The 21,468-nt window shown below is 37.3% G+C and overlaps 2 protein-coding genes across 3 annotated transcripts; one reads left to right on the top strand and one right to left on the bottom strand.

Annotated features, from left to right (window-relative positions):
• Positions 1 to 239: 239 nt before the first annotated feature.
• On the top strand, positions 240 to 18,759 carry LOC124632955. 2 transcript variants are annotated; one of them, XM_047167994.1, is made up of 9 exons: positions 240 to 575; positions 1,267 to 1,419; positions 9,438 to 10,202; positions 10,481 to 10,592; positions 11,349 to 11,491; positions 15,865 to 16,011; positions 16,520 to 16,772; positions 17,484 to 17,674; positions 18,097 to 18,759. In XM_047167994.1, exons 1-9 carry the CDS (start codon positions 423 to 425, stop codon positions 18,178 to 18,180), a joined length of 2,001 nt encoding a protein of 666 aa, XP_047023950.1. In that variant the 5' UTR covers positions 240 to 422; the 3' UTR covers positions 18,181 to 18,759. The 2 variants fall into 2 exon arrangements, with proteins under 2 accessions (XP_047023950.1, XP_047023949.1); XM_047167993.1 differs by having other exon boundaries at positions 241 to 575; positions 16,517 to 16,772.
• On the bottom strand, positions 1,476 to 9,376 carry LOC124632956 (phospholipase A2 inhibitor beta-like). Its single transcript, XM_047167995.1, has 8 exons — positions 9,221 to 9,376; positions 8,956 to 9,127; positions 8,318 to 8,500; positions 5,508 to 5,731; positions 4,457 to 4,655; positions 3,677 to 3,855; positions 2,575 to 2,744; positions 1,476 to 1,901 (listed from the first exon to the last, which is right to left on the bottom strand). The coding sequence occupies exons 1-8, from the start codon at positions 9,248 to 9,250 to the stop codon at positions 1,625 to 1,627; spliced, it is 1,434 nt and encodes a 477-aa protein (XP_047023951.1). The 5' UTR covers positions 9,251 to 9,376; the 3' UTR covers positions 1,476 to 1,624.
• Positions 18,760 to 21,468: the final 2,709 nt, after the last annotated feature.

Below are 21,468 nucleotides of genomic sequence, written 5' to 3'. Positions count from 1 at the left end.
TAATTCTTTAAATATTTTGATCTTCTAAGCAAGGCTTTGCAGTTTCTATAAAGTGCATATACGTCCTTCTGTGGTGTAATTACTATTCATTCATTAAATTTTATCAATTATCATATCTACTGCAATAATACTGATAATACAAATCATTTGATAATGTTATCATTTTATCAGTGCGTAAACTAGAACAAACTTTCGTAGCTCACACATACGACGCGTTCATCGCTTCGTAAACAATAGAGATTTTCAATGTGTGTGTAGCTTGTTCGTTCGTTTGGTTGACAATCGCGATGTGATGTATTCTACATCATCGCATGCTGAGTTATATTTTCAACAAAACCTTTTAATTTTTAATTAAGTTACTTGATTAATTTCTAAATGTTTTCTTTCGTTGTGAATACCTTTCTCTGTTTTAATTTCTAAATATGTGTAATTTGCCGCCGAAGTTCCATTCAGTGTGTCGCCTTTGTTTATCATTCTGTGGCGATAATTGCAGTGATGTTAAACTTCCAATTTTCGACCGTGATAAGGATAAATCACGACTTTCCGAGATGATAATGGCAAATTTGTCAATAATGGTAATAATTTTGGTTTATTTCTCGCAATGATTACTTAGAAGGAGGAGTTTTCTCGTGTGAAAGTTTAGCGTAAGCGTATGAGATTGTGGATGCTGATAAGCGCCATTAACTTTCTCGCGGGTGTTGGGTATTTTCGCATTGTGATATCATATTACGGCCCACGCGTCGATTGCTCGGCCGTATGACTAATGTCATTCGTGGAAGTGATATGCGAGCGTGTGGCAGGCGCGCTGTATCAGCGGCCGCGTCGCTGATAACAAAGGAGCGCGGACGGCGGAGACCACCTCGCCTCGCCTCACACCGCCCCGCTCCTGCGCTGGCCCTCGCGCCCTCGCCTCGACTCCTCCACAAATACACTACTCAAACCAATGCTCTCCTTGCAGTGCATATCCACATTGCTGCTATGCCCTGCTATTTTGAGATTTCAATATTATCTATATTTAGATTGGTATTTTAAGGCAATCAATCTGCAGGGGGACTGCATCTTCCCATTTTTGTCACAGTGTGCATCCTCCTTGGTGCAGTAAACAACTTGTGGGTTTGTTTAATGTGTTTGTTATCAGATTGCCTCCCATGAGTCATCATCTATGATTACACTTGCAAAAGGTCACTGGCCACATCAACTCTCTTAATGACTGGTGTTGTGAAACTAACATAGGTACATGTCTAATGTTGTGAATAATATTTTTAGGTGTCCCCTGAAGACTTGCTGCCACAAGTTGTGTGCGGGAGCTGTGCACACAAACTTGATGAATTTCACACCTTCAGAGAGTTATCACACAAATCTGAACGGCTTTTGGAACAGTTCGTGCAATATGCCAATTCACTATCTGGTCCAAAAGAGGTGAGTTTTAATAATTACATTTATTGTTTACATTCACAGAAGTAAAATAGCACAAACAGGGTTTTTAAACTTTATTAATAATTTCCAAAAAATATTTAATACAATTTTATTTACATGTCTTGGTTACTATCTAAAGATTTATTGACAATTTAATTCTACAGGAGTATAATACATATATTGTAATATTAAGTACTCTTTGTAGTTCTTATGCAAAACTGGAGTCTGAGTTGATGTTGATGTAGCGGATTGGTTGACTTATCTTTTTATTGTAGAAAGCTTTAACTGCATTGACAAGTAGACCAAGAAGCATGCCCAGACACGCTATCAATGCCACTGCTAGCATACTCCAAATAACATGTTTAGGCCTCAAGTTTGAAAGGGTGAAATTTCTTTTAGGTGCAGTTGTGGTATCCAATGTAGGGCAGTAGGAGATTGTAATGTTTGTTATGTATGCACCGCTGAATCTCATGGGCGCTGCACAGCTGTAATCAGATAACATATTGTTAATACATTTACACATTTAACTGGATGCGCCTTGTGTAATAAACTTAGAATAGTTTGTTTATGTCATCAATATTATTATATAGCTATCAATTTATGAGCAATCTGTGTTTACAAATAACTTGCGTTATTTAATTGCTAGCTGTTCCTGTGACCTGTTTTTATTAGAAGCATTAGAGTTTTATTATAATTAGTTTATTAATGACTAGAGAGAAGCAATTAATAGTCTTGAAAATAGAAAGGAATATTTTTTTTTTCAGATAACTTTACTGTTATTATAAATGAAATATTAAATTCATAATAATGGAATGTCATATATTTCTTGAATGTAATAATACAAAGGAAATGATTTGTAGAGTAAGCAATAAATATAAATAGTCACTTGTAAGTGATTAGGTCATGAAATGGTGACCTCATAAGATTTTGAACAGTTTATGAGTTGACAGTTTAGTAGCCATTCATTCTAGATTCTAGAAGCTGAAGTAGTAAATATTAGATAATTGAAAATAGCATCTTACCTAGGAATCATTATAAAAAAGAATAAGAATCGATTATTATTATTGTCAGTGAGGATTAATACACACTGGTTTCTTATTTAAAATGATTCCTCAAACATTCCCCAAAAATTATAGCAATGTTTGTACAAATACTTACTAAGGAATCTCTCCTATCTGGAACTTAGTGGCTGCTTCCTGCTTAGTGACAATATTTGCTAGGTCACAGTTGCAAAGCCAGTTGTTTCCAGTCATTCCTAAGATTTCTAATTTGTTCCATGGCATCAGATCAGGTGACAACTCACTGAGGTAATTGTCGTCTAGGTACACCTGTTCAACAATGCATTATTGTTTATACCTATTTATATATGCACCCTACATATTATTCTGATATCTATCTCTTCCCAGACTGATTAAAATCCATCTAGCAGTTTTAGTTTGAAACAGCTACAAACATATATTATGTATCCTTAAAAATGATTGCTTTCACATGACAGAATCTAGGAAAAGTCAGCCCCTATCAAATGTTTAAATGTGTAAAACCAAAGTGAATACAAATTATGCACAAAAATATTTGATTGTATTATGATTGTACATTTTTTAGGGAAGTCCCAATTAAGTTTATAGTAGAAATTGTGTAGTAACTCTGCTAATCAATCTTGTTGAACTGTGACTATCTACATTGTAACAATAGGTACAGTAATTAGATTTGTTAAATTCAATTTGCTACTCTAGTAACAATAATTGGTTAGTGTTACAATAGTAAAAATCAATTCAGTGCCAGTTTTAGGATACATGTGGCAATGTATTGATTGATTGTATATCAAAATAAAACACTAAAATGATTAGTAAGCTGACCCCGATCCGCGACTGTCGTGTAAGCACTCAAAAACTGGGGCAAATTGGATTGCATGCATTCTATAATCTGATGATTATGATACTAACTGAAATGTGTATAATACATTTGAATCTGATAAAACATGTTGCCATGAGCTTATAATAGAATATCTGATCAGTCACAATAATAAACGGGTGTCGTCATTCTGAGTAACATTAATCATTGTGCGAAAATACTTAAGTAGGTACACGACTTCAAACTAGATTTGACTCGATAAAAATGTTAGAATACATTATTTTCGCTTTGATAACGCGCAGAATTAGCATCGCGCGCATACGAAAACTACAGAGGGGTTTTTCCGCTTTGGCGCTACCTTCTATCTAATGTTGGTTGGTACTTAAATGGTTTAGAATGCGTTACTCACTTCCTTCAAGGTCCACTTATCTTTCAATCCACGGAACGCATTATGGCTGATGTATCTCAGGTTTCGGTTATGACACAGGTGGAGAACCCTCAAGTTCTTGAGTGGGGAGAACGTGCTGCGTTTCACTTCGTCCAAATAATCGTTTTCGCCAACTTCCAATTCGATTAAGTTCGTTAAGCCTGCAAAAAAACTGATACTATTATTATTATGTACTTCCGTATCAGCGCGTACGTAGGCAGGTACAGAATACTATTTAACATAGATAACATCAGGTTTTTTGTTCTTTGGATTGTTTACCCATGTAGGTACCTACTACACTACAGTATCTGGAACTTTAATGAAACTGTCTATACCGCTCCATGATGGAGTAAATCGATGTTCTTGAAATAGATACTTTGATAGTTATGAACTTCAGAGTAATAATATGCTCCAGATTAACATCGTTGCCAAATATCGGGTCCAATTCGTACTAAATTAACGGCCCAGTATTATAAGGCACCTAAGTACGGGAATATAGTGAAATCATGGTGATTGATTTAGCAATACTGCAGATAAACAGTGTCGTAAAAATCCTCTTTGAGTTTGGTATTTCCCGTGAGCTGATAACAACAGGTTCTCATAGAATGTTATTTCGTAACTACCGTATCCATGACTCACAATCATCATCACTGTGCCGAGTACATTTTATATGATTTGTCTTGTTTCTACCAGTGGTTGAATACCAATAAGTATAATATGAAACGATATCCCGAATTAAATGAGTAATCAGTTTGTATTTACCTACGAAGCTATCATCATTAAGCTCGACGATGGGATTGTTGTTGAACGTGAGGTACTTGAGGGAGTTACCGACGAGGCTCAGACTCTCCGGCACAGTCACGAACCGGTTGTCTGATAAATCGATCTGTTGTAACTTCGACAACCCTTTGAACGCGTCTAGGGGTATACTATCGATGTCGGTCTTCGCCAAGTCCAAAACCTGTAATTGAACAACAAAAAAGGCGTATTTATAGTGGAAGATAACACAGCGGGAGTCTGCGGCTAACAATAGGGGTGCTTCTCAAGGGCATGGGTATTCTCAAACCTAAAACATATGTGTTACAGTTATAATGATTTTATAATATTATACATAATTATGTGACACAACCACGATTGGAATGTAATCTTAATCGGAAATACATAATCTCTGTAATGTATGCTTCTATTTTAATTAATGATGGCGAGAGTATGTTATATCGTGAGTAATGCTCATTGTTATTGACTTTGTGAAGTCCCTTCTAGTAATAGACTTTTTAATATTCTCATGACGTCTCAGCTGAGGTTGACACAATACTCGAAGAACTTGTCCCATCGTAAATCAGAATTTTATTGCATCAATAAAAAGCCAGAGTTTGATAACCCCGTTTTTTATCAGGTAACTTGCGAATTATCATCAGACACTCATATTATTTAATAATGATGAAGGTGATTATCATGTGCTATGATCACTAATCTGAAGCCGTTTGTTTACTCCAACATCGATAAACAGATTGGTGCATTCATGAACTTTGTTTTTGTAGCGATCGATGTTAGTGATAGTGATCCCTGAATAAATGTAGGTCGCCCCATTTCTTGGGTTTCGTAAGTGGCGATTAAAGAATTATGTCAGTTAGATGAGCAGCAGCGCATGTATCAAGTTGCGCAAACTATGTTTCCCATGAATTTTTGACATTTGAAAAGTAGTTTCCGAGTATTAAGCTGACGGAACTGAGAGCGCTTGTCGCTACGCATTTCTTTTATCAGTGTTGATTAATTATGCAATCTTGTGTAATATTGAAAACGAAACCCTTACCTGCAAATTGGTAGCACTCGCCAGAGCAAGGATAGTGACGTGGTCGAGTATTTCAATAGGGTTGTTGTTAAGATACAGTCGCGTCAGATTCGGCGTGTACTGGAACAGGTACCGGTCTAGCGAGTGGATGTCATTGTGGCCCAAGTTCAGGGTCTCCAGCGCGATGTTCGCGTATTTACCGTCAAGGTAGCGCCCTTGGAAAATTTCGCTCCTCAAAACCTCTCCTGAAAGATAATTCATATTTTTTACTTATCTATCAAGCACATGCAGTAATTCGAAAATTCTTAGTTTTATAAAGAAGTGCTGTCAGAACGAAGTGCATTTGTTGGATTTACGTCAATAGTATTTCCTGCTTTATATTCATTCTGAAGTTGCATACGGCTTATCCGTCCGCCCACTTTCCTAGTGATTCATAGTTTTCACTGTGCCAGAACTGGTTACATTTTATTCGCTAAGTATTTATTAGTTTTAATAAATACTTCATTTCTATATTAGGATGAATAATGGAGAGAACGCTGCCCAAAGTTCCACCCATGGATTAAAGTGTTCGTTCTATCATGCTCGAGCTTAATATAATCATGATCCATACACAAGACTCACACAATACTTTTGTTCTTATTTCAATATTGTATTAATTTCATCTTGAGAATCATAGTGAACGGCATTTGCTTGATTAATTATTGACTAACGAACAGTAATTGCTAAACAACGTACTTCTAATATTAATAGTATATCATGCGCACGTTATTGTTTGAGTTTACTTTCTAACGAGCTACCAAATCGACAGAATATTTTCATAGATCACCTCTACGTACACACACTTTCTTCATGTTTATGTATTTATGTTGATTAGATACTGTATTTTGCGTAAAGACTATTTGCGACTTCTTATTGTGCACATGAATGTTGCGATAAGAGATAATATGGTTATCATAAACTTCAGTTGAGTATAAGTATTTCCTATATGTCTATGGTTTGATAGTGGCACTCTCGGTAACCTATAGCTATGGGCTATGTGTATCCTTTAGGCGTGGCCTAATTTAAAGTTCCATTCGTCGGTTCAATACAAGGAAATCTTAAATTAGAAAATTGTCTCACAAAACTATAATTACGGATCATTGAACCGGGGCCATTGATTGAACTGTCGCTTGCTCGGGGATTAGTTCTGTTGTTATGGTATCGCTAATGATTTTTTTGTCGTCCTGTTTGCACGCCGCAGGTATGTTTCAGTTAGACTTTGTTGTTAATTACTTGTGGATCTGAATGCGATACATGTATAATATTATAATCTAAACAATAGATGAGAATTTGCTTTATTCTCTTAGTAATCTAGAATTGCTTCATATTTATATCGTTAAGATCCAATCTTAGTTATTCAACATAATTATAATAATTATTTAAATACCTATGTTCATGTTAAAATGAAATCATGCGTTCAAAGCCATATAATATTGTTAATGCTATCTAAGGAAGTAGCATATTGAGAAGTCAGTCATTTAATACTTTTACCAGAGTAACACCCTATATAGCCATAAATAGTCGTTCGTATTGTCCAGTTGTGTATCATCTGGAACTGACAACTTAACATGCACTTAGATTTCCGAGAGAACAAAACCCTATACATATTGTCTTATATAGTCAAGGCTATTGTTGGATGGTGTTTACGACATTTTTGTGAATAAAAGTGTTGCAACCAAGCGTTCTTCGGCGAAACCATATAAATAAATGTACCGCTGCCGATGACTAATATTATGAAAGATGTCGAGTGTACGCTCATATCTGTGTAGAACGTTAAAGATAATAAATTATTCTTACTAAATTACTTACCAAAATTATTGCGCTAACTGATTTCACACTCCGTCTCAATGCAATATGCGCTTTAGACACCCAAAATACATATAGATCGGAAAATAAAAAACCTGAATGGGTTTCTAATCTATATGTATTATGTAGGTATATCACGCCGAGTTTGAAGGTACATTTAGCAGAATTCATTCACCTTTAGAATGGAAAGTTTGAAATCAAAGACGTAATGGAAACATCTACTCTTCCACACTAATCATCACTAATGTTGTTTACGGATTTATAAGAATAATTTGTTTAAGATTTAGATCATCTTTATTCAGTGTTTGTTTCTCTGTTCCACTTATTTTCGTAAATTAAGAAGACGTGGGCGTTTGGACTCAATACTTAAACCAACGAAGTGATCGGAAAATATGATAAGGCAGCTCTTTTCAAAAAGGTTGTGGATATTTTATTTAATTTCAAGAAGACTTAAAAAGGTATACGGTACTGTTGTTTTGTCAAACAATACGGACCAAGCGATATGCTAAGCACTTGTCGTGAACAGGATACTTCTAATGTCACTTGACTGATTGCAGTAATCAGAGTTCCTCTAAGCATTCAACAGTACATGTATAACATCACGTCTGTTTTGTATAACTTGTATAGCGCTTTTGTGTTTGATTTTCTTGTGAACATAAATATCTGACCCAGATAAGTGTTTTCTGATCAATAATCACGTATAGCATCTCTCGCGTTCGTACGTAATGTATGAGGGTGGTCAGGTCAATAGTACATAGCTACATATTTAGTAGTCTGTCAGCGCCCCACTACAAGCAGGTTTCTGCCAATATTAATCATAATTTTGGCAAGATTAGTGTTCAAAATATGTAAATTAAAATTTATGTTATTGTTATTAGCATTAATAAATTCGTTTGTTGATTTTTATCTGTCTTGAATATTCTTTCAAGTGCCGCTAGCTGTCTACTTGTGTATGTTTATGAGAACGATAACAATTAAATACGTACCGGATATGTAATTGTTGCTTAAGTCCAAGTAGACCAGTCCGTCGATGTTACTGAAAGCATCGTCTTCGATATCGACCACCTCGTTGGACTTGAAGCTGATGGCCACCCTCTTGCCGGGCACCGCGGGCAGTTGCGACACGTTCGATATCGTATTGTTGAAAAATGTTATCAACACATGCCCATCTGGAATGTTACAAGTTACGATTACTCACCTGCTTTCCACTCTTCACTGCTACCGCATGAAAGTTACTTACTCTAAAATCTATTTTAGAGACTTATATATATATCACAGACGGCATATATCACAGTTCATAGTCATTTTAACACTTCATCAATATTCATAAAAGCTAATCCATTCCACCCACGGTAAACTTCACTGCATCCATTATCTAACGTAGAGCTACGTAACGTATGCACGACTCCAAATTCCGAATTTACTATGAATAATATATTTTAGGTAATATCCAAACCTGATCAGATGTTGATGATCAGCCGATAGTTATTTATAGATAACGCTAGTTTCATTTAGCACGTTATTAATTGTAGGTGCTGTGATTGTATTGTAGCTATTTGTTTTGTTTACGTCATACTGATAGTGATGATTAATGATTCCTCTCTCTCAGTTCGTATGAATTTACCTTTGTCTACGCTGTTTATTTTTTCCGGCCATTTTTCGGGGATCTCATCAATGTTGCGACGAGAACAGTTAAGAGTTAAAGAATCTTGTATGGTAATATCACATGGAACGTTTTCCGCGTCGGCCTCTTGTGCACGGCTCGATGAAACTAGGACGCATAATATCATTAACACCTACAACAAAGAAACACCATTACTTATATAATCTTTTAGGTACACAAACAACGATCGTCTCTGTTTTGTATCTCGGTCACTTCGGTCACTCACTTTGCATATCGGTTGGAAGAACATTTTCATCGAAATTAGAAAGAGCACTGGAGAACACCTTCGAATCACAATATGTTTTATCTTATCAGTTAGGAGCCGCCTGATATCACGAGTGACATGAAATGAGCGAGCTTCTCATTGGTCGGTGTTTGTTTGTGCTATCGTCCTACTAATAAGGAGCTCCGTTTCATGTTCAAACATTGTCTTTTGTTTTTAGGAGATCCTGAACATAACAGCGGCAAAATTGGAAGAAATAATCAAACCACTGAGCGACAGCGAGTACGAGCACGAATTGAAACACAAATATGCCGAGATCGGCTCTCCGGATTCAACTGAGGAGATGAAGAACTTGGAGAGCCGGCAAGCGGCGGTCACACTACTGCAGATAAAAAATTACGACCCAAGTAAATATGCGGTCAAACAAGAAGAAGAGCCTCATATAATGTTCAACAGCGTGCCGAGTTTACCGCCCTCTGACAGAGCGAGAGAGGTGATGCACTGCAACACCGTCATCGATATTATAAGCAAGGCTGTGGCGGTCGCGCAGCGGGAAAACGAAGAATCTCAGAAGTATCCACCGAACTACACAGGCGTCATCGACAGGACACACGCGAGCGGCGCGGCCGACACCTACGCGCATGAGTACCCCGACGAGCAGTACAGCGTGTACAGCGCGCCGCCGCACGCCGCCAGCCCCGCCAGCAACGAAGACCATGACAACAAGGAAATGGACCTCTCCCTCTACAGCACAGTCAAGAACGAGCCCGCGGAACAGACCGACCAGCAGGAACAGAACAACTCATACTTCCACACAACACTAACACACAAGCCCAACTTTGTTGACGAGTACAAGCAACACGTTTTTGGACGAAACAAAATGAAAACGTCCAAGGAGAATTCATCGGTGTATGAAGATTGTAGTCGGAGTAGTAGTGGGTCAGACCCGGACAGGCTACAAATGGATATATCTCAGATGTCGCAGGTGAGGCCTTCATAATTTGATGTGTATTAATTTCAGTAGCATGTTTAGAGGAAGGTCAACTAGGTATTCTGCCGTCCACAATAGAAAACGAGAGATAACGAACAAGGTTGGAGTGACGTCATTGTATCCAGCGACATTGAATTATATTTTTGCAACCTGTGTGACCTACAAACGTTGTACTGAACTCGACAAATTGTGGCTGAGTCTACGATTTTGATTCCTGATCCAAGTTGCGAATGCTGAATTTCGGTAATAATGTTTGTTTATGTAAATTACAGGACGACCCTGAGGAGACGCAGTCAGCTAGGTCGACACAGTCTTCGCCACAACCGCCGATGGAACACGAACAGGACAAGGAGTCGCTGTGGCAGGCTCTACACCGGCAAAATGGTGAGCACTAACATTACTTAGAGATAAGGATGACTGACAGCTCTTAAGATTAGCATCAGATAGATTGTTTCTGCTATGTAGCTATAGAGGAAAATTCAGTCCATATCGCTCTTATTCAGTCCAGAAACTTTTATGACGTGCGATGTTATAATCATGCTGTGTACCTTGTCTCGCAACAACTGTTTCATGCAAAACAAACTGAACTTTATTCTTATTAAGTAAAGTTCAATTTTGCGTGCGTTCTTTCTTGTGATTCTTGATTTAATAGATGTGATAATAGAGCACCAATAACAATACCTAATTAAAGAAATGAATTCATTAAACCGTTACAATGATAATTATAATGCTGATCAATAGACTGAAAAAAAAAAATTGTTTTATCGGTCTTTTACTAATCTCATCCTACCTACATATTAATTATTTGGATGAATCATCTGAGGTCCTGTTTTGGAACTTTTTGGAGAACATAACAATATTTAAAATGAGCCTTAAAAAGTTTCTTACTTAGTAATACAAATAAAATTACAAATTCTGACTTCTCCCATAAAAATATCACGTAACTTAATGATATACCCATGATTACATCAGGCAACAAGTAAGACCATCCATGTCAATGATCGAATTGTGCTATAGCGTTAGTTTTAAGTTCTTTATATAAAAGATGTATTATTATTTAATTTAATATTTATGTTAAGTATTTTCTATGGGCCTTAGATTCCTGAGTTAAATAAATAATAATAATTTTATTGTGTCCAGGTCGCAGCGGGGAAGCAACGCAGTTACTACGACGGCTGATCAACAGCAAACAGCTTGGTATGACAGTTTCGCCGCTAAGGACGCCCACCGCATCCCCACTCTCCACCGCTATGCAGCAGCCGCTCAACGGTTCTGTTTCACCGGTCAGTAGTAAATAATACCTTAACATTATAAGCCAGAAAAAACTTGTCAAGTGTAAGTCGAACCCGCGTATGAAAGGATCCGTACAAAAACTGGCCAAGAGCGTGTTGGGCCACGCTCAATGTAGGGACCGTAGTTTCCCGCGTATAGCCCATACCCGATAAGTGGATAAACTAGATGGGTCATGTATGTTGGGTTTTCGGAGATCTGTTACAGACACTAATCGGTCGGACGGACGGAATGACCGACAGACACGGCGAAACTATAAGGGTTCCTATTATACTACGGAACTCTAAGAATCAGGTTTGTTGTATGGTACTCTTAATTACTTATTTCAAATCAAATGTAAAATCTCGCAAGGTATTTATATAAAATATGTAGTATTTAGTCTTATTTAGTTACTGTATGCTGAAGCTATGGCCTGGAAAATTAAAGTTTATCACTCTACTAACCCAATACTTATGTATGCATAATATTAAGATGTTTAAATAAACTAAACTGTTGATTAGCGCGTGACGAACTGTCTTTCAGGCATTTACTCACAAGTTCCTAGATTTTTTCATGTCACGAAATTCGTAGGAAGTGTTTACATACACAGTGACTTAGATTTCTACGAAATGTAGGTAGTTGTGTAATTGATAGTAAATCGTTGAAAGATTATTATCATAATACTTAGCACGGGTCGCATTAACACTTGATAATTACTAATTAGGCTATTAATATGCGGTTCTGAATACATATCTGTTCAATCACATTTCCCTAATTAATAGGCGGACTGATAAAATTTACGCGTTGTGAAAAAAAAAGAAATAACCACATTATACAATTCGATATAGGTGCCTACTTGATGATATATTTTATCTCTATATCTGTCATTCAAGTCTTTCTTATTTGAATGAAATGAAAATAAAATAAAGGAATGTTACGGAAAGTCGATAATAAGTAAGACACGTGGTGTATGTTTAAACCAATAATTCTAGATTTATTTGCACTTCATATTGTATGCAATGACCAGTCTTCACCATTTTCTTTCATTTATAGCTGAAGATTTGCTATAAAATTCTATTGTACTTTACGAATAAGGAAATATGTCGGAATACGTGTTCCGCATTTGAGTTTAATTTTATTATCACCAGTCATGCACGGAACGTAATGAAACGATATATATTTCGTATCAGTGCCGTCTTCGTTTGTATGTTGATTAGAAACACCTATTTTCCGTAGATAATTATTTTTAACTTTTAAATTGCACATTCTGATTTAATGCTCAATCCTTCTCCGTGTGAGAGGAGGCCTGTGCCCAGCAGTGGGACAATAAAAAGGCTGTAACTAACTAAATTGCACATTTTTTGATATTTATTAATAAAATTACGTATTCTTATGACCGATACGACCAATCTCGGAGGAGTAACTTATCACTGACAAGACTGTGACGAATTGAATGATAAAAAATAAACTTGCCCTTTCTTTGGACTGGTTGTCTTGACGTCATCGAGTAAAAAAACGGCGTAATATTATTGTAATGTAAAATTTGGTTCAATATTTGTGTTGTTATCTGTCCTAGCGGTTTTTTGGCGTATTGCCAAGGTCCAGTTGTGTGAACTATCTGGTCATGCGTTTGTTATCTACATATGAGCCGTTATTCCATCTGATGGGAGGGTTAATTTCCAGACGGCGAAATTATCACCAGTAATGAGGATTTAAATAGTAAAGTGAATTTCGTGCGTTGTCCTTTATGCTTAAATTGCTACAAATCAAAATGGTTTATTCTATTCCTTCTTTATATATCAAAGCACGTGTAACAGTTAGTTTTCATCTAGTAATAGTTGGTTAGCTACTGCCACGATCGTCTAGCCATCAGGCTCTATTGCCAGTAATGATTTAGCTAGTATCGTAAGCTCATTCACTAAAATTGCGCCATTATTACCTAGTTATCGACAATTTAGGAAAATACAAGGATTAAGATCAATATTCATAGAATAGATACAGATAGGCAACATGAACACCAGGGGCCCGATTCTCCTAAGTTACTAATGTCAAAATCGAATAGTAATCGAATCGCAATACGATCGTAATAGCAGTTTTAACCATATCGGGCATTCTGCTACTAATAAAAGACCAATCGTATTCGATTGACATTTGATTGGTGTGCGATTGGTATGCTATTTTGGTAATTTTGGTCTATACGGTAGTTTGCCGTGCAATCATTTTGCAATCGTAAAACATTTGCAGACAAAATGATTCATTATTGAATGACAGAAAAGAATAAAAACGTTTATTTCAAAGAAAAAATAGCGGAATGCCACATACGCTTCAATAGTAATCGAGTCGGGATTGGATCTCAGTCGAATCGAGTCGAACGTCAATCGAAGGTCGCTTAAGTAAAATTAGGAGAATCGGGCCCCTGTTCTTAAGCTAGACTACTGTATATGTAAGAACATAAGTATTTCAGAATACTACACAGATTTAAAAACATGATAACAACTGTTATCAGTATTATTTAATTAGTCATGATACGCTGATAACACTATTATGTTTGATTACCTACTGCACATTGGTTTGTACAAACTGTTATAGTATATAAAAGATTAACTATGCTAACTAAACTATGACGCCATATTAAATATTATTAATGACACGATCAAATAATGCGCTATCAAAATTTATAGGTGTAATCAATACGCAATATACAATAGTAACATTAAATGCTGATTACAATGGCGGTAAATGTAAATAGCGTCCTTGACATAGAAATATTTAATTATTTATACTCACAGATCGTAACATGAAATGAGTTAGAAGTTAACTAATATCTTACCAGTAGAATACAGGTTAAGAAGTGTTTAAAGGTTTGAATACGATTTTGACGACAACACAAAAATAAAGATTAATGTGCTATCTGGGTTATTTCCATTTGTATAATATGTTTGATAAGCTTTCTAATGTTTGAGTTCCGTATGCTTATACAAATTCCCAAAATATAACTTTTATTAGGAGGATTAGTAGGCAGTATGTTTATGCTCTCATATCATATTTTTATGTAATACAGAACTTATCTTCCTTGCGTTACTCAGGATTTGACATTTGCATAAACTGTATTGTTTATAAGAAGCCTAAATTGATTTGTAATGAAAAAAAACATTGAATATGTCAAAACATCAAATGTAACTCAGTAATGAAGTAACTAACCTTCATGCTATCCTCTAGCAGTTAGACAGGTCTCCAAATGTCCACGATTCAAATTTCAGCAGATTAACGTATTGTGACAACAGACAATCCACAAATAAACCTTCTACATCTTACCACATCTTACATTAAAACTCTGCTTTAATACAAATTAACTGGACAGTAAAGATATAAAAAAAAAACTGAAAACGCAATCAAGCAATACTCATTAGCTTCACTCAAAATTTCAAACCTGCCTGAATCTATAGCAAAACAATCTAATTGACATCTGACCATTTACCAACACCATAGAGATTTAATGAGATCTTTTTTTTAGTAAAAACTTGAATTATTTTCCTAACATGAGTAAAACTCTCCAACTAACAAAGTGTACTAACCGAAAATGTTTCATATTACACTTTTAAAAACATTGCTTTTCTTAGCAGACGAGTAAATAGTAAATATGACTAAATTGCCGTATGTCTAATCTCCTGTAGTGTTTACAATTGTACTGGGGAATAATACAGGTGAACGCTAATAGTAATAAAGTAGGATGACACGACAGTCATTTCGCTTCTTATTGTCCTTCTGATGTATGTTAATGTTCATAATTTACTTTACTGTTTTCCTTGTCGTCTTTAAGAAATATGACGATACTAGCAAATAATAATAATTGTTGTAACTGTCACAAATTATCAAAAATGTTTTATGAAAAAAAAAAATCTTTCACTCGATAGTGCTTTTGGCATTTTGTTTTAAATTTTCCTTTCCAACTGGATTTCGCGGGTTTTTTTTATATAGGTACATTTGATTCATTGATAGTTGTTGCAATCTTTCAGGAAAGTAAGTTAACAATAGTTTGGAGTGTTACTGACTGTTATTTTATCACTCTCATGTACGTTATACAATGTTATGTTTTCAGAGATAAGATGATGCTTGTGAGAAATACACGCGCCTATCTGTATCTGGGTTTAACCCCTTTTGTTTCAAAGGCTTTCGGATAATTGGCACGAGTTATCTTTTGCGTTTCTGGATATACATATTTACTATTTAATACATAGGTCAGAATGTACATACATACTCCAAATTACTAGTTGTACCAAAGTATTACAGTAATACCTTGAGGAACAAATTTTTGTTTTCTTGAAACATAGTTTTTTCTTACAAAATAATATTTTTATATATTTTATTTTATATATATTGTCTGCAGAATGGTGAGTGGCACAGTTCGGGTCGCGGGTCGGGCGTGGCGGGCACGGCGCGAAGAAAACAAAGCTTCCCCGCGCGAGCGCAACCCGTCATGGCCGTCGACGCGCCCGCCACTAACCAGCAGTGGCCTCAAACAGCTTCAGAGAATGTAAGATTTTTTAAACAAGTCAATTGTATATTTTTGTTGGGATATGAAATTGACTACATATAGTTATCGGTACGAATCTTGAGCTCTGACCTACATCTGGGCAGAACTGATTTATTAGCAAAGAACCAATCCCGAGTGACGGCTATGACGCGATGCACTGCGGGCCAATCACCGCTTTAGCCCGCTCCCGCGCCTCAGTTCATACCACAAAAGGGACCCAATAAATTATTTCTGCGCAGATGTAGGTCAGAGCTCAAGATTCGTGCCGATAACTTTACCTAGTTCTTAATATTACAACAGTTCATCGACTCGAGATATCCTATCCTCATCCCTCTCGAGATGGTTTTTCCAATGCTGATTGTTGCGACTGCCTCACATTACTGCTGAACAAAACACGACACAGCCATCTGATTAAATTTGCTGTCAAATGTTTTACTCTACATCAAATTTTTAACTTTGGTCACAAAGTCCTTGCAAAAGTTATATTTATGTGTTTTGTATACAGCAGGAACCACCGGATGCGGGCGGCGCGGGCGGGGCGGGCGCGGGCCGCGGCGCCGCTCGCGTGGAGCTGTCGTGCAGCAACTGCGGCACGCACACCACGACCATCTGGCGACGCGACGCGCGCGGCGAGATGGTGTGCAACGCGTGCGGCCTGTACTTCAAGCTGCACGGCGTCCCGCGCCCCACCGCCATGCGCCGCGACACCATACACACGCGCCGCCGCAGGCCGAGACATGATGCCAAGCATACTAAGAGCAGTGAGTATACTTCACAATCATCAGGCGACAATAAGGCGGCGAAATGGTGCGCGGTTCGCGTCCGACCCTCACGTCTCGCGATACTATACTTGAAGGAAGATCGCACTTTTGCGTACTTTTTATAGAATTAACTTAAGTTTCATTATGTTTCTCGAAAGGGCCATGATCGGGCGGTGGGCGGTGAGTTCGGGTGGCTCATCGCCCCTCTGTCTACTTAGACGACAGACCCGTGTCGACGGCGCGCGTTGTTCCACGCGCTCCTCAAAGAGATGTCAGCAACCCCAGCGGGGCCCAGCAGGGCCAAGGCCTGCCGGGGCTGCGGGTTGTTCGAAAGAGATACCGCGGCCCTGGTACACAAAAGGCCTATGATGGAACACGACGGTTTTTAGTCAGTAAGAGTCTGACACTCCCTCACCGCTGCTAACCCACAGCGGGAGGGGTCATTTGATGATTTTTGACGTCGTTAAAAAAAAAAGGGCCATGGCGCTTCTAGAAAATTTGTGTAGTGCCAATGTTGTACAGCCGCAATGTCAACTTTGCAAAGTTCTCACGATAAAGCGTTAAGCAAACAAGACTTCAACTTCGCGTATTTTGGAAACGGGTATACGCGCGTTAAAGTAGCGGTGCCGCTTGCTGCATGAAAGCAACGTTGACGTCGCGAGCTAACTCCACAAATTGTGTTTTGACATAAATCCTTATTGCTTGTTGCAGAATCCCGTCGCAGCGGCGGGAGTGGCGGCGGCGGCGGCGGCGGCGCGTGCGAGGCGGGCGAGGGCGCGGGCAGCGGCGGCGAGGGCGCGGAGGAGGCGGTGCTGGCGGCGCTGCGGCGCCAGCTGCAGCCGCACCTGCTGGCCGCGCTGCACGCGCACAACACGCGCACCGTGCGCCCGCACACTGACCAGGTACGTAACACCCTTATGTAACTACGCCCCTTATAAACACTCTTTTGTACTACCCATCTAATACCTACTCCCCTCCATAAACTTGCTTATGTACGACTCGTAAGGTGCGCCTGCGGTCGGCATTTGCAGTCAGCAGCTCGCCTCCAAAAGGTGCACACCTCTATATAATCCTTTTTATGTACCTCACCCCTATTTACTCCCACTTGGGCTTCAAATTAATGTATGTGAATTTTTAACCATATATCAGATGGATGAGCTCATAACCGTTTTTGAGGGCCAGATCCGCCTCTCTGTTCAACTACACCGTTTTATTTTTCAACCACACTGTGGTCAAATTACTTTGCCACTATGAATTTGCCCATTAGAGTTCTCTTGTTTGATTCCCGTGAAACTATGTATGATGGCATAACATTTTGTTGCAGGTGGGTCTGAACGCTCCCGAGTACGACGAGGCGCCGCTGAACCTAGTAGCCAGTCACGTAGCCGCGGCCGAGGAGACGCACTGACTGCCCCTGTGATAGCCTCACTCACACTTCCCACAGAGCATTGCGTGTATCCTGTATCGATCGCTTCTCTTCCACGACTAACTAGTGTTCCCGCGAACGTTTTACACAAGCAGCCTTTTGTAAAACACTCGCCCCAACACTCACTCGAAAAGCAATAAATTTATAGAGTTAAGTATACATGCAATAATAACATTCTTCATATAATATAGTACTAAATATCTATTTAGTGATAGTTCAGGCCAGTGTTTGATGACAATAGAGGGAAAAATATGTATTTAAAAATTGTTCATTCCTTTCGTCCGGTCGTCATAGAGCTATAATGAAATGTGAATTATTTTTATAGGAGATCATACATTTTTCATAATCGATTCTCAATTAGCACTTTATTGACGGTTTCGGCTTTTCATATAAAAAAATATATCTAACGACCGGTTGACCTTTGGAATAGTATACTACAAGTGCTTTTAAACTAAAACTAAAGCAATAAGTATAGTTCGGCCATTCAGAGAATGCGTTCCTGACACGTCGCGATTGAACTGACGACGTAACTTTGCAATGGCGTTGCAGTTACGATAAAAATATTTTTGCTGGTTGTTTACCGTTTTAACAATTGAGGAGCATTAAAACAACATTATTATATCAATAATCAATTAATGTAGTTACGTCGTCAGTTCAATCGCGACGTGTCAGAAACGCATTCTCTGAATGGCCGAACTATAGTTTGTCGACAACGGTAAAGATTACATAAATGTTTATAGAAACGCGTTGGCAAAAAATCGATGCCTTTTAAATCACGTGCCTAATTTTCGTGGTCGACAATCCTGTCTAATTAATATTCAAAGCAAATCGTCTCGAACGTCGATTAACAATATACAAAAACTAGGGCATTACGCATTATCACTTCGTGATTTGGTCGCGGGAATCGTTCATTGTATTAGTGCCTATTTAATGTATAGGGAAGAAAATGGTACCATAGTGGATGATATGCAAAGGGTACTTCTGTGTGTACATATTTTCTTAACATGTGATATGTATGATTGTTGGTCATACATGTGAACGCATCGTGCAATTTGTGATGTGGCAGCTCGGAACACTCCAAACATGAGATTAGTTCTAGCGGCCGTATGAAAACTATTCGGGTTTGTTCGTTAAACTTCGTACAGACGCCGATTTGGATCTGTAATAATAAATCTCAAAACGATAATGACACTATATCGGGTTTTATTATAGTAAGCCTTGCCTTAGAATGCTCTCTTTGATATTATTGAAATTATATTTACGGTTACCTATTGCAGGACGCAAGTATTCTTTTAGTTTTAGGTCATATTGTAAATTTTATTATTTACGTAGTAGTTTTAATGCTTGAATTCAGTAAATTATAAGTGTCTAATTTATTTCCCATTTCGGTCAGTATTTACAATGTAAGTATTTTTTTCTGTCGAGTATTTTTTCTTAGTTAAGGTAACGAAATGAGAAGAAGCAATAATGACAAGCAAAACTATTTCTGGAAAATTATTTGCCAGATAATATTGTCAGCACAGGGTTGACAAATCAGCTTAGACTTTTACGAAATTAACTTTATTTGATCTACCTTGCCCTTTTGCATTATATGCTTAAAGTTAGTGAATAACTCCACTAAACCCATCATGATCACTAATCTGTGACAAATACTTAGTATACTTTTCTCATTAACATTATATCAATTATGATGTTGCCTTTAAACATTACTAATAAAACCTGTAACTTTGGCATTATTAAAATAGATTTACATGATAGTTAAAAGTTTATTTTAAGAATTAATTTTTCAATCCATTTATGATTATTGGGCATTTTTGGTTGTTAAGCGTTAGAACAAACCATTTAACAGAAACGTTGTGGCATTATATTGAGTAAATTTACCGGATTCACCTCATAATGGTCAGTGTTATGTGTTTATTTATAACAGAAAGCATTTACGTTATCTGTACCTTGAACTGGGCTGTTATGTTATTGCTTCCATTCGACTTATTTAGCTGTGAACTCTGTCACCGTCCTTTACTTGACGTCTCTACTTAACTTAGTATTAGTTCGTTTAATTATTGAAACCCCACGGGCCAGTAAAATACAGCAGTCTATGAGACATTGTGATAATACTTAGCAAGACAAACTCAGCTGTAGCGTCGCTGAGATCCTGATCGTATTGTGTTGCAGCTAACCTTCAACGTTACGTCAAGCTTATCGTATTTATAAAGCTTTAAAAATTGAGATTATTTATTCATTCTTATTGGGATCACTGTGTAGTTGTCGGAGTAGTGTGTACCCTAAGTACCGCGTAGTATTTTGCTTACGTTTATTTCGGAGTAGCAGTCTACCTTGACAATAATGTTTCACTAACTTATTATAAAACTGTAACGTACGTAAATTCTAAAATTGTTTTGCTCTCTACTTAACTATAGCTCTCTGTATGATGATATTAAATTGAAAATCAATATTTATCCATGATAATTTTTGAACTTGATATAGTACCTAGGGTGTGTTTATTTTTCTAAGAGTATATCTTTGATGGAATTTTATCTCGAATATTATTATTTTTTAAATTGGAGCCAGGAATAATGGTTTAAGTCAGTGAATATTAAAATGGATACTTATGTTGATATTTTTTTTCGAATTTGAATTGTAATAAAATACCAGTAGTACCTACCAAGTATTGGTTTTGAAATAGGAAAATATACACAATATGCAATTGGATGGTATTATTTATCGAGTGGTTGCTTAAATGCATTACCAGTGGTGATAGAAATACGACGCGGTGTAGGGGAACGTGTTTAGCGTCAGTATGAAACCACGCAGTGTAGTAGTAGCAATCGCTATGGATTCTCCACGAATATTGCTAATTGCAGTAGTGACACAGTATTATTTTATTGAACTCTACTCTGTACATTTGTGTTAGGTTTATTATTTTTGTATTTTTATAGGTTTTATCTAGATTGACTTCCGAATTTAAATTTGTAATTGTAGTTGTGGGTGGTAGTGTAGTGGAATGTTTGGTTAAATATTCTCACTGGAACATCGTCGTCTCCGAACTGCTAGACCAACTCGTGTCTGTGTCTGGTACATGAAGCAGAATACAGCTCTAATAGATCTTCCAATTTGGTTATTTATTATTGTTAGGTTAATTTATGGATATATCGGTATTAAGAGTTGATGAACAATGTATATCGTCATTTAGTTACTAACAACCCGGTTGTGTTGTGTGTGCTTACGCTCTAACAAGCATGTGTTTGTGATTTTGTTTTATTATCACGTCTG

The sequence above is a fragment of the Helicoverpa zea genome, chromosome 9, assembly GCF_022581195.2.
Source record: "Helicoverpa zea isolate HzStark_Cry1AcR chromosome 9, ilHelZeax1.1, whole genome shotgun sequence".
Lineage (NCBI taxonomy): Eukaryota > Metazoa > Arthropoda > Insecta > Lepidoptera > Noctuidae > Helicoverpa > Helicoverpa zea.
Note: the sequence above shows the minus strand (reverse complement) of the source record. Positions and strands in the feature narration are given on the sequence as shown.

Bases quoted from the DNA above. Each gene is read 5' to 3' on its own strand.
- LOC124632955 (XM_047167993.1), top strand. From the start codon at position 423: ATGTGTAATTTGCCGCCGAAGTTCCATTCAGTGTGTCGCCTTTGTTTA. The intron at 16,012-16,516 runs GTAAGATTTTTT...TTTTGTATACAG, and splicing joins CTCAAACAGCTTCAGAGAAT to CAGGAACCACCGGATGCGGG. The intron at 16,773-17,483 runs GTGAGTATACTT...TGCTTGTTGCAG, and splicing joins TGCCAAGCATACTAAGAGCA to AATCCCGTCGCAGCGGCGGG.
- LOC124632956 (XM_047167995.1), bottom strand. From the start codon at position 9,250: ATGAAAATGTTCTTCCAACCGATATGCAAA. The intron at 3,856-4,456 runs GTAAATACAAAC...GTTTTTTTGCAG, and splicing joins TAATGATGATAGCTTCGTAG to GCTTAACGAACTTAATCGAA. The intron at 2,745-3,676 runs GTGAGTAACGCA...ATTGTTGAACAG, and splicing joins ATAAGTGGACCTTGAAGGAA to GTGTACCTAGACGACAATTA.